The sequence below is a fragment of the Urocampus carinirostris genome, chromosome 3 (assembly GCF_059441175.1).
Source record: "Urocampus carinirostris isolate Australia breed hairy pipefish chromosome 3, RoL_Ucar_1.0, whole genome shotgun sequence".
Classification (NCBI taxonomy): Eukaryota; Metazoa; Chordata; class Actinopteri; order Syngnathiformes; family Syngnathidae; genus Urocampus; species Urocampus carinirostris.
Genome location: NC_142351.1, coordinates 11,266,487 through 11,279,803, shown reverse-complemented (window position 1 = coordinate 11,279,803; position 13,317 = coordinate 11,266,487). Strand labels below are relative to the sequence as shown.

The window sequence follows — 13,317 nt, the reverse complement described above, 5'->3', positions numbered from 1 at the left end:
GCAAAGAATAATCAATTCAGGTTTTCGGTTTCATGACGCAATGGAAATCTTCTGGCACACACCTGAGGACTCTGTCATTGGGACTTCCTTTGAGAAGGTTGCCACCAGGCTGCGAAAGCTGCTTATCCTGGCTCTTGGCCAGCTTCTCCGCTGCTGCAATGGGACATCCCGAAAGACTTGAAAGGGTTGGAGGAAAAAAAAGATTCATGTTTAGAGGGAGAATGCTGACTGTTTAAATCTGCACAACACTGATGCGGACTGACACAACTGTTGTCCTGCATACATAAAATATAAGCTGGTAAATATAAAAACAAGGCAGAAAAGCCCGTCTATGTCTAGTAATAAAAGATGTAAGCACATATTAAATACTGTTGCGTATGCATACCTGCGGTGAGTGTTACGGTTGCTATTAACATGACCCTGACCGGTGCAGCCAGGCGTCGGGCACTTCAGAACATTCTCATGCATGGCCAGAACTGAAAAGACAGTAGCACATCAATATGTAACATATTTCTCTGTTGGAGCAATCACCATGGATTCATTTCTTTTATTGAAATAACGATGCTAGGAACCTGGCAAATGTCAAACATTGCTCATTTGGGTCACACTAGTGTGCTGTAAGACCTTGTCTAGTATACCGCTTTCGGAGCGGACCGTATACGGGCCTTGCCCCAAAACATACACAAAAGAGCAGAGAGTTGACAGAGAGGGATACGTCGTTTATTAACATTCATCAGCATTCTCATTCGTCTATGAGAAAATCGGCTTTATTATACCCTGGGTTAAACAGCATCGGCCAGCGATGACAAGTTGTTTTTCTCTGAGTGTTTTGTCCTTTTTCGATTCTCCAAAATTACGCGATTTCCCCGAAGAGAGTTGGAGAAGTCGCCTTGACCCAGCCAACTTCCTGTCAGTTTCGCCAACTGTTCTAAATCTAAATTCTCTCCTCAATTCTATTGGCAAGCTCACACAGCTATTCCACAACACCGCAAGTAATTTACTAATCGTAGCAGATAAGCATGCCGTCTTTTCAGTTTCTATACTTACTTCAGTTTCTATTCTATAGTGCCAAGTAACTTTAACATTCAACCAAACCAGAGTAGGGGGCAGCAGATTACTATTTTTCATACCAATTATCTGCTCTTGAGTTAGTACAGGGAAGTCTATTTCGAGTTACAGAGTTTAATATTTATTGCCTCCTAATAATACAAAACACTTTCATCTAGTAAAAAACCAAACAAACAATGATTTGAATACTTGGCAAAAATATGTGAATTATCATATCAATATTATTTTTTATAAAAAATCATGGGTCGATAAATTTGTATTCCACTTAAGTCAGTGCCATGTTTGTCCAGCATGCTGCCACCACGCTGTGCCGCGTATAACCGGCCCTCGTTCGTATCAGACAGCACAGTGCCATCTAGTGGTCCAACGTTACACATTGGGGCTTTAATAACCTGTTTGGTTTGATTAAGCTTTTAAAGACATCAATGCAAAGACAAATAAATAATTAAAGAAAAAGCATTTCCACATAGTTTTGCTCATTTTAAGTATTATTATTTTATTATACTAAAACACACAGAAAAAGTGAGGATGTCATAAAGAAAAGCCCCATAGGCAGGCATTGTCTGCTCATTGTGAGTATTGTTTTTATTTAAAAAAAAAAAAAAATACAGTAAAACGTAAAAAAAGAAACGTAAAATATAGTAAAATGCAAAATAACAGAAATAATATTAACAACAATGAATAACCCGTTTACCTTCTGAGCCATGGTGACCACAAAAACATAAAAAATGTATACTGTTAATTTAGGCAACATTATAATAATTTATACTGGTGCTGAATTCGGACGGGTTGTATCAATTTACAAGTGTACAGAGGACAAAATCAGTAACAAAAAAGAAGACTAGTAGATCTTGCTAAACCAGGAGTATCTTGAAAAATCGGGCGGTGAGCACATAGGTGTGATTAAGTCATTGAAAGAACAAGAAATGCGACAAGCACCTGGCACTCTTAGTAAGATTATTTTGCATAAATAATGGAACAGAAACAAGAAGCCTTAAAATGTCCGTTTGCAACAATTACAGAAACTTGGTGCTGTTTTACAAAAAGTATTTTTGCACTTATTTAATGAAATTCTTAAAGATAATATAGATGAAATAGATAAAATAATTCAATTTTTTGTGATGGAGTGATTTGTTTTCGACCTGTACACAATTCAGTCATTTAGGGTGACGGGTATGCCCTACTGATTTGGACCTCTTAAGATCTTAATCCTTACTTATTCAAGAAAATCCTCCAAAAAATGAGTTTTGGGAGGAAACATATGGTGTGTTTTAGCTCGACCTGAGCAAATTTTAGTCACTCAAATTTGCCAAGTATGAAAATAAATTGTCATTTAGACGTTGTAAAAGGAAGACGGCGCTGAGACATGTCAACCTTTAGAAGAGGCGTCTCAAGCCATCGAATATAATTACAGATTTCTGTTACTGCGAATATTTTTAAACATTATGACTATATGTTTGTTTTTGATTATTATCTAAACCAATAGAGTTCTATAGTACACACCATGGCTACAATACATTCTTTAAAAAGAAAAATCACATAATCAGATGCATTAGACCAGTGTTTTTCAACCCTTTTTGAACCAAGGTACACTTTTATTTATAAAAAAAAAGTTCAGAGGCAATCTGTCCGTCGAAAATGTTTGAAAATGAAGTTATGTCAAATATTTCACTGTACTACCTCATAAGCAGATGATTAGTATATAAAAAGAAGAAAATATGTGCTGTATTTATGTTTTTATTTTTTACAGTGCCATCTTAAACCGCTTTGTTAAACAAATTAAGTTTTTAAATGTTGTTTGCTACCTAATGAGCAGATAATTAGTATATAAAAAGTATATAAAAATCTACTGCCACCTACTGATATGGATGACTATTACAGTTCCTTGTCTGAAGAAAGCAAAAATACTGAATAATGGCCTGATTTTTTTGGGGAGAGATAAAATTGGGCAAATTCCAGCGGCACACTAGACAAGGTTTCACGGCACACTAGTGTGCCCCGGCACACTGGTTGAAAAACACTGAATTAGACTGTTGTATAGTTTTGCGTTAGTATGGATTGTTGGTGTGATTTATTTTCCAGACTGTAATTACCAATACCAATACCAATACTATTACTGATACCACTAAGAAATATATTTCCCCCCCAAAACAACAAATTACTACTTTGAATAAGGAAAGAGCACCGTGTAGCCTTTTTTCTTAACAATGAATAGAGCATATTTATTCAATATACTGGACTGTCTCAGAAAATTAGAATATTGTGATAAAGTTCTTTATTTTCTGTAATGCAATTAAAAAAACAAAAATGTCATACATTCTGGATTCATTACACATCAACTGAACTATTTCAAGCCTTTTATTATTTGAATATTGCTGATTTTGGCTTACAGCTGAAAAAAACTCAAAAATCCTATCTCAAAATATTAGAATACTTCCTCAGACCAAGTAAAAAAAATAATTTTATAACAGCAAAACTAAATCAAACATTTGAAAATGTCCATTGATGCACTCAGTACTTGGTTGGGAATCCTTTTGCCCGGATTACTGCATCAATCCGGCGTGGCATGGAGGCAATCAGCCTGTGGCATTGCTGAGGTGTTATTGATGCCCAGGATGCTTCGATAGCGGCCTTCAGCTCATTTGCATTTGTAGGTCTGGTGTCTTTCATCTTCTTCTTAACTATACCCCACAAATTCTCGATGGGGTTCAGGTCAGGGGAATTAGCAGGCCAATCAAGGACAGTGATGCCATGGTCAGTGCACCAGTTACTGGTGGTTTTGGCACTGTGGGCAGGTGCCAGATCATGCTGGAAAATGAAATCCTCATCTCCATAGAGCTTTTCAGCAGATGGAAGCATGTAGAGCTCTAAAATCTCTTGGTACACAGTTGCATTTACTCTGGACTTGATGAAACACAGTGGACCAACACCAGCAGCTGACATGGCTCCCCAAACCATTGCTGACTGTGGGAACTTCACACTGGATTTCAAGCAACTTGGATTTTGCTCTTCTCCAGCCTTTCTCCAGACTCTGGCGCCTTGACTTCCAAATGAAATGCAAAACTTGCTTTCGTCTGAAAAGAGGACTTTGGACCACTCTGCAACTGTCCAGTGCTTCTTCTCCATAGCCCAAGTCAGACGCTTCTTCCGTTGTCTTGAGTTCAGAAGTGGCTTGACCATGGGAATACGGCTATTGTAGCCCATTTCCCGGACACGTCTGTGAACTGTGGCTTTTGATACCTGGACTCCGGCTTCAGCCCACTGTCTTTGAAGCTCCCTCAAATTCTGGAAGCGGCTCTTCTTCACAATTTTGTTAAGGCTGCGGTCATCTCTTTTGGTTGTGCAGCGTTTCCGGCCACATTTTTCCCTTCCAACAGACTTTTTGTGGATATGCTTTGAAACTGCACTCTGTGAACAGCCTGCTCTTTGAGAAATTTCTTTTTGTGTCTTACCCTCCTGATGGAGGGTATCAATGATGGTCCTCTGGACAGCAGTCAGATCAGCAGTCTTCCCCATACTTGTGATTTAGTTTACTGAACCAAGCTGAGTGTTTTTAAGGCTCAGGAAACCCTCGCAAGGTGTTTCGAGTTAATTAGATGATTCAGGTGATTAGTTGAATAGCCTACTTGTATACTTTTTCATGATATTCTAATATTTTGAGATAGGATTTTTGAGTTTTCTTAAGCTGTAAGCCAAATTCAGCAATATTCAAATAATAAAAGGCTTGAAATAGTTCAGTTGATGTGTAATGAATCCAGAATGTATGACATTTTTGTTTTTTTAATTGCATTACAGAAAATAAAGAACTTTATCACAATATTCTAATTTTCTGAGACAGTCCAGTATACTCTGCCAATCCATTAATCATAGTTTCGATTTAGATTAACAACTGAAGACCATGCCCTCCAAACTAGTCAGTTAATCAACCATTTATTGAGTATTTTTTTGGTTAAATATGCACGATATTCTTTGCCAAACCACGATTACTTTTTCAGGGTAAATTGGTTGAATACTGCTGACTCGACGCAAAATCTGACGCTTGCTTTTGGGTTGTGAGTACAATTCAGCGCGACCATCAAGAAGCAGATGTCTTTGTCGTTTTAATTTCATTGAGGAACTCACTTTCTGGGGGGATCCGGTCCTTGTGAGGGCAGCCTGATAGGCTACGATGGTGGGGGTAAAGGCCAGTCACATGACCCGTGCCATCACAACCTGGAGTGGGACATTTGATTTCCCTCTTCTCTGGCCGAATACGCTCTAGATAGATGGACGATGCATAGGTTAGAGGGAGCAGAGACGGGAGTGGAACAAAAAGGAAGATGGGATGAAAAAGGAGGACAAAGGCAAGTGGGGAATGCCATCAGACGGTCTGCTTGACTGAGCATGAAATCTAGACATACACTACTGCATTTCAGTTTTGCCTCTTCAAAAGCACCATCTGCATATGTCTTATGTGTATCGGCTTAAAGGCAACATAACATATTTTACAGTCTTTAAAATGTCTGTTTCAAAGTCATAGAAGTTTCAATTGACCTGCTAAAGTTGACAAGTTTCTACAAATCCTAAAAAGCCATCACAATGATAAAATACAACTAATTGTGGCAAAAACTAAAGCAATATAATTTAGTGGTGTGCATTCATTGCGTCATTCTAGATAATGTTTTCTAAATCGTGCATAAAAATTACACATCAAGAGGGTATGCTTAGAATACAGTCTATCAATCTTTAGCCTAGAGGTAACACTTGTTATGTCTTATTCGAATTTCTTAACCATTATTTATCTCATAATACTGCTCAGACAATCAACAACAACAACACCTAAGTAGCCCGTGGACTTGTTCTAAAAATAGCTCGAAAGTCGTGGCTTATAGTGATTTTCTCTGAAATTTAATCTTTTTACTGGCATGGGAAATCATTGTCACAATCAGTGTTTTAGTGGTTGACCGGGCTTTATTCAACCCTACTTCTAATACTTACAACGCGGTTGTAACATAATAATAACCTTGTAACAACATAGTAATAACCAGTGCTGGACCATCAGGGCCTGCAAGGCTTTCTAAACAATATCTCAATCTAATTATGTTTTTCTCCATAATTACTTATTAAATAATTCAAAACTGTCCGTCAGCTTTCTTTAATTGCTTTTCACCTGGTTGTGCTGCATCCAGAGGTGTGCTTTCATAATTAAGCATTTAACCAATTACATTTCAGCCATAAGTTGTTGCCAGGGTCAGAAATCTACCCGAAGGCCTTCAGAATAAGCTCTATGGGCCCTAAAGCGTAATATTAGTGTCAATAAAACTGTTGGTTAAGTCATTCAGATTCCGAGTTGGCGAGTCAGCGCCTGCTAGCGGGCCTTGGGTACTGTCAGCAGTTTCACAAACTATGATTGGCTAGGAGCCCGTAAAGCAAGTATCACAACAAAAACGTGATGAAAAAAATCTCCATGTTCACTGCTTTTTTTCAATGCTAAATTAAATACGACAGGACAGGCTCAGCCTTTCAGCAAAAGCTTAGATGGCGATAGAAAAGAATTTCTTGATGGCTCTGGAACAAACGAAAAATCTATATAAGTAATTGAAATATTTTTGAGGAAAAAAAGAGAAGGGATTTTGTGCAGGGATAAAAACGATTTTTGATGGGTAAAATGTGGCAGAATTTCTTAATAATGTAAATGTTTATAGCCATTAAATAGCTTTTGAGGGTGGGATTGATTCAGATGTAGCACTACTGAAGGCCCAGATGTGAAAAGCACGGCCCGCCAATGGTAACTACATAAGTTGCCATTTTACAAATGTATTTTATTTCAAACTAGTAGCTCTTTGCGCTACTCAGTAACAAAAAAGTAGCCCGTAGGTTCAAAAAGGTTAGCAACGCCTGCTTTAGACGTTCCTGCAACTGAAGTTAAGCAGAGCAGTACTACTGACATCAGTGGAATGGGAGAGCAGAAAAAAGTGCTCTATTGGCCTCCAAATTGAATGCTAATGAGACATGCATCCCCTAATTAAGGCTGAGCAGTACAAGAACGTCACCACAGGAAAGAGGCGAGGCCAAGGAGAGGGCAACATGAGCGGGCATGTAATAGCACAACTACTGATGGTGTGAGGCACATGATGAGAGGGCAGTTTGCCAATTGGGAAATAAACCTTCATCAACCATAAACAGGCAACTTGCGCTTGGGTCTTTCCTTGAAATTACTGCCTTGCTCACGTGCCACCTTCTCACTTGATCCTGCTCGTCTTCCCGATTGGAATTGGTAACTTGATTTACAGGTTAAAATTGCCCTTAATTGGATTCTTTACTGTCATTCCTAATGTACTGTATTGTTTGATAGCAAGCTTCATTAAAAACTAAATAAAAACGAAAAAGGGATTGTATTCGTATGGCAAATGACAGTGTAGTAGATCCCGATTCTCATCAGACCCAGGCCTACTGGTCTTGCCAATCCGATGGCTCAATCTCTGCAATTCTAGCCTGACACATCAAGAAAAAAAAATGGAGAGATATCTTTAAAAAAAAATGACACTTAGGTGGCAGAAACTGCATCCAAGCCTGACCACTGCTCAGTTGCTGGTGCAGGAGGGAGCATGTTTTGGATGTATCCATCCATCCATCGATTATCTGTACCGCTTATCCTCAGTAGGGTCACGGGGGTGCTGGAGCCCATCCCAGCCATCTTCGGGCAGTGGGCAAGGGACACCCTGAACTGGTTGCCAGGCAGTCGCAGGGCACACAGGTACAGACAATTCACTCGCTCATTCACACCTAGGGACAATTTGGACCGGCCAATTAACCTGACATGCATGTTTTTGGAATGTGGGAGGAAACCGGAGTGCCCAGAGGAAACCCACGCAATCAAAGGGAGAACATGCAAACTCGCACAGGAAGGTTGGTAGCTGGATTTGAACCTATGACCTCAGAACTGTGCCGCACATGCGATAACCACCGCGCCGCCGTGCTGCGTTTTGGATTTATAAATAAAGGTAAAAATATCTCATCTCATCTCATTAGCTAAACCGCTTATCCTCAGTAGGGTCGCGGGGGTGCTGGAGCCCATCCCAGCAATCATCGGGCAGTGGGCAGGGGACACCCTGAACTGGTTGCCGGCCAATCGCAGGGCACACGGGGACAGACAACTCACTCGCTCAATCACACCTAGGGACAATTTGGACCGGCCAATTCACCTGACATGCATGTTTTTGGAATGTGGGAGGAAACCGGAGTGCCCGGAGGAAACCCACGCAAGCACGGGGAGAACATACAAACTCCGCACAGGAAGTCTGGAGCTGGATTTGAACCCATGACAGGTTCCCATGACATGAACTGTGCCGCACAAGCGCTAACCACTGCGCCGCCGTGCAGGTAAAAATATATTTTTTTAAATTATCTTACTTGGGTCACTGAGCTTGGGTCAAGTGCTTACCTTACCAAATATCAAATCATTCATATCTTATTTATTTATTCTTACTTTAGCATAATGTTGCTGCAAATGTCATTGCATTATTTTCTAATGCAAATACAATTTAGGGCTGTCTATAACCACGACCTCGTAAACATTACCTATCTATCCTTGTATTCAATTTTTAATCTTATTTTAAGTATTTAATTACGTGTTTATATGAGAGTGCCACATTTAGTCTCATCTTTAACATTATACCCCATGTTGTTATATATGACAATTAAGACTATTGTATTCTATTCTTTAGGGAATGACAATAATAGTGTTCATTGAAGGCAAACGTGATCGCTCCTACAGCCACCCAGGTAGATCAGGTTCAACAGTATGCGTTTGTCGTATATGATCACAATTACATAGAATATAACCTACTGGTAGCTTTGTTTCGAATGAATTACTTTTCATTGATTTATTTGTTTATTTATGAAGCACTTTGTCCTACCTTTAAAGTAGCTCTTTCTGATAACCTCTAGGTGCTTGGGACGGTCTTCCATGGTGAAGTATCTGTGGTGCTGTATATCAGACACGCCCAGCAGCTCCCTGGGCCCAGCCGGCTTTACCTGCTCCGCTTTGAGAGCAATGGCTTGCTCGAGGAGGCCCAAGTTTCCCCGGGTCATGTCAAACATCTCCGACTCATCCGTGACAGTGGAATGCTGGGACAGGCTGTCCTCATCATCGTGTTCATCGTCACCATCCACGTCATCATAGTCTTTCTCATCAGATTTGTCGGAACTCACCTCAATAATTTCAGGCGAGGCAGATGGTGAGAATTTGTGGAGTTTAAAGTTATCACCCATGGGATTTGGTGAGAAGTCCTCAAGTGGACTGGCCATGTGGGAGATGTACTTTAACGGTAGGCCGACTTTATAGTTATCAAATTGTTTCTGGGAGTCATAGCTGTCAGGTGGACTCGCTCGAGTCCCACTGTAGTTCTTACGTGTGGTGTAGTCCTCTAGGGGACTAACTCTGTGGTCTTCAGTCTTGATATGTGGGCCTGGACCTGCTTGTGTCACACTATGGTTCTCATGTGGGGTGTAATCCTCCAAAAGGCTAACCCTGTGGTCTTCAGTCTTGATATGTGGTTTGGGACTCTTTAGAGTCACACTGTAGATCTCTTGTGTGTTATAGATCTCCCGAAGACCAACCCTGTGGTCTTCGGTCTTGATATGTGGTCCCTGAGCTGCTGCAGTGCTGGTGATGGTACGGACAGCAGTTGGCACTATAGTGTCCACCTCTTTATCGTTTGCCTTCTTTTCAGGTATTTCCTCTATATTTTGTGCTAGCTTTGCTGTCTCCTCATTTGCTGCAGAATCATGGTTGGTGTCCTTGGCTGGGAATCCATCCTGACCTTGGTCATCCACCAAATCAGCCTCGTCTATCTCGCACCCCTTTAGCTTGATTTGACCTCTGCTTACTACACCTTCATCTTCCCCAGCTGTTTCCTTATCCTGTTCTGCCTCTACTTTGTCACTGTGTTCAACTGCCAGTGTGACATTCCCCTCAGTCTCCATAGCAACAGGCTGCGGGGTGGCCTCATTTGGAGCATCACTGCCGTTACTGGTGGCAGGGCCTCGGCCGAGGTGAAGGAGAGAGTTGGCCACTTCCTCAGCGTTTCGAGAAGGAGACTGACATGCCGGTGTCACGGGGGACTCAATGATAACACACGCTTCTGTGGAAAAAAAGCAGAGTTTTGTGTGCCACAAGTGCATGCCGAATGCATTAGGATTTATTGATAATGAGGAAGAGTGCAGCAAAGGGAAGCATCACTAGGGACCGGAAGCTTTTGCTGGGTAAAATACGAGAAAATATGATGTCAGCAAGATTTTATAGCGCTATGTGATGGTTGCATGTTCAACAAGTGACACATTTTACCATCTTTTTACCCCATTATGCTTGTCCTCATTATGATCGCTAATGAGCTCTGTGGCTGGAGCTTGGGCACACTTTTGTGCGGTTGCCAGGCAATTAAAAGTCATATATAGTCAACATCATGCGCCCATTGACACTCAAGCACAATTTAAAGAACCTTTAGTTAGCCTGACATCCATGGATTTGAGATAAAGGATGCTATATGTGCAGAGAAAGCCAACACAAGCACTGAGAGAACAAGCAAACACCACAATCGAAGTTGGTGATCAAATCGCAACCTAAAACAACAAAATTATTATACAGTTTTTAGCAGTTTGTCATTTTTGAAAGCACTAAGAATGTGAGTGCAGACTAACCTAATTCCGTCTGGTGTGTTGCTTCCTTCCTTTCCTCATTCTCCTTTTGTTGGCATGGTGTCTCATCACTCTGTCCATTTGTCTGTTGATGTTTTAAGCTTTCCCCAAGCTTGTCTTCCTTTGGAGAGGCGTCCATGTCAATGTTGCCCTTGTTGCTCGTGCTTCTGTCATGGCCATCCCTTTCTTCGTCCTCTTCAGTTTCACTACTGGCATCACTTTCTGCGCTAAAGCCCTCATCCAAAGCCAGTTTTAGGGGGTAGGATTTCCTCTTGGACGTTAGACGCTCCGTTTCCGGTTCCTGCCCCGCTTCCGTCTCCTCGACCCGCCGCTTTCTGGCTATGGGGCATCCGAGAATGCTGGTGGCAGGGATAGATAATAGAAAAGCAAGAACACAATTTGGTAAGATTGAAGACGTGCCTGAGAAAAGGCAAGGAAAGTGCCTGAGGAGGGCGCCATGCTCATTTACTATCAGATATGGCAACCAATCTCCACCAATTGACTGAAACGTTTAATGAACACCTTGTAGAGAGAGAGCGGCAGAGGAGGCAACGGAGAGTGAAATCCAATAAAATCCTCCTTTTCTCACCTGGGAGAAGTGAGATTGAAGTAGGATCTATAAACAAAGTGCATTGGAAATTGCCTGCTGAATGACTACACATGTAAACAGACAGCTAATGCCTGTGACACAATAAAAATGAGTCACAAGCCAGTGCTCGGTGTAGCTCTCGTGAGAGTAAGCGTCACCCATGAAAGGGATTGCAGCTGAAAAGAACCTGAAGAAATCACTATCACACCTGCTGGAGTGTTTGTGCTCTTTTTCAGTGTGATTTAATCAGTGTACGGTAAATAAACAAGACACAAATTCTTACTGGGTGTGACCAGATGGTCAGAAAATTTGGGATATATAACCTTTATCTGTGGTTGGAAATGGAAATGTCAGTACCTGGTCTATTACTGTATTTTCCGCACTATAAGGCGCACCTAAAAGTCTTTATTTTTTTCAAAAACTGACCATGCGCCTTATAATACAGTGCGCCTTATATATGGATCAGTATTAAGTCGCAAAGTCTTGCAACTAAGGCAAGCAGCCGCCGACTAGATTTTCCCCCGAAGGCGAAGTCGTCCGCGGTGTATGCTGGGATACATATGCCGGCGTTTCATTTCCCAGCCAATGTGTCAATCATCATTTGAATCGATCACTATTGGCTAAAGTTATTCGGAAGTAAAGGAGGCGGATCCTTTTTATCATTTACAGGCTCGCATAGGCTAAAAGGGCAAAACAAAGCCTGTAATTGGCCGAAAAAGATGAATGTGAATAGCAAGTTTGGTTGTCTACGGCATAGATAAAACATGTTTTACTATTCTGTATTTGTAAATATTTTACTCTCCTGGATTTACTACACTCACGGATATAAGAGGACCATGGTTGCACATTATTATTGAACGCAACAACTTCGGTGAGCTACTCCGGCTATATATTTTCCCAGTATCTTGTTTCTGAGTGATATCAATGTTTCTGTGATGGGTCTTTTTTAAATTAAACTCAATTCCAAATGTTTATTGTCATATGCACAGTAAATTTGTGAGCGAAAAAGAAAATAGAGACTAAGGAATGGTTGGCATTTCTTGAATCCCAAGACTTTAACCTTCCGAATGATATTTTGAATGATGCATTTGAGTGACATCGTACAGACACTGTTTCCGTATATGTCTGAGACACGTATTTGCTTCTTTGCAAGCTTTCGGAATGTTAAGGGGGTAATAAGTTTGACTGAACTATCTGACTGTTTTGTCGATGTTCCCATTGTAGCGCCTTATAATACGGTGCGCCTTATGTATGAAAGATATAGGACCAAAAACTATTTTTTGGGGGTGCGCCCTATGACCCGGTGCGCCTTATAGTGCGGCAAATACTTAAAGCAGGGATATCACAATATTTTCTAGCATTGCTATATACAGAAAGTAGAAGGTAGTTAAAAAAGGTTATTGGAAAATCATTTTACTTTAATCATCTGTTATATTTTGATATTCTTAAATTATTTGGGAATGAGAATAATTTCATACATGAAGAAAGCTTCGATTCTCAAAACCTTTTAGGCTATGCTACACTGAACTAACGGGAAATACACTTTCAGAAGTATAAGAAGTAGCACCCTCATTTAATCTACTTGGAAGTGAGGGCATGTACATAAATGTAATAAAAACCCCTCTGGAGTACATTAGAGTGGATAAAGCTTGAGGAGCAGAAATCAACTCCAATCCTGAGATTTTAGTATGATATCAGCTTGTTGCCGGTCATGGCGCCGATGTAATACCGTAAATGTGGGTATGATGTCATCATTTAGAAAAAAAATCTAAGAAAGCACGATGAGATGGAACTTAAATGACAATGACATAAACAGAAGAAGGACAGAGTTTTTCTTTTTAATAATCTGCCCTACCTTCTGTGTCGTGAGTATCTCCCACTGATATGGCCTGAGCCATTGCATCCCGGGGTGGGGCAGCTGGATGGGATGGATGAAGGGTAAATATGTTTGAGACATGGTGCATTGTACTCATGGAAGCAAA

General features: G+C 40.7%; 1 protein-coding gene across 7 annotated transcripts in view; it reads right to left on the bottom strand.

The window, feature by feature from the left end:
* Window positions 1-13,317, bottom strand: part of LOC148368668 (myelin transcription factor 1-like) — a 57,142-nt gene that overhangs the window by 25,324 nt on the left and 18,501 nt on the right. For 5 of the 7 annotated variants that reach the window (XM_088330668.1, XM_088330667.1, XM_088330669.1 and 2 more), the window contains 6 exons: window positions 13,191-13,253; window positions 10,750-11,105; window positions 8,967-10,193; window positions 5,191-5,325; window positions 386-476; window positions 63-176 (listed from right to left, as the gene is read on the bottom strand). In XM_088330668.1, coding sequence (XP_088186794.1) covers window positions 63-176; window positions 386-476; window positions 5,191-5,325; window positions 8,967-10,193; window positions 10,750-11,105; window positions 13,191-13,253 — 1,986 coding nt within the window. The remainder of the gene's footprint in view (window positions 1-62; window positions 177-385; window positions 477-5,190; window positions 5,326-8,966; window positions 10,194-10,749; window positions 11,106-13,190; window positions 13,254-13,317) is intronic. The other 2 variants (XM_088330674.1, XM_088330670.1) reach the window with 2 other exon arrangements.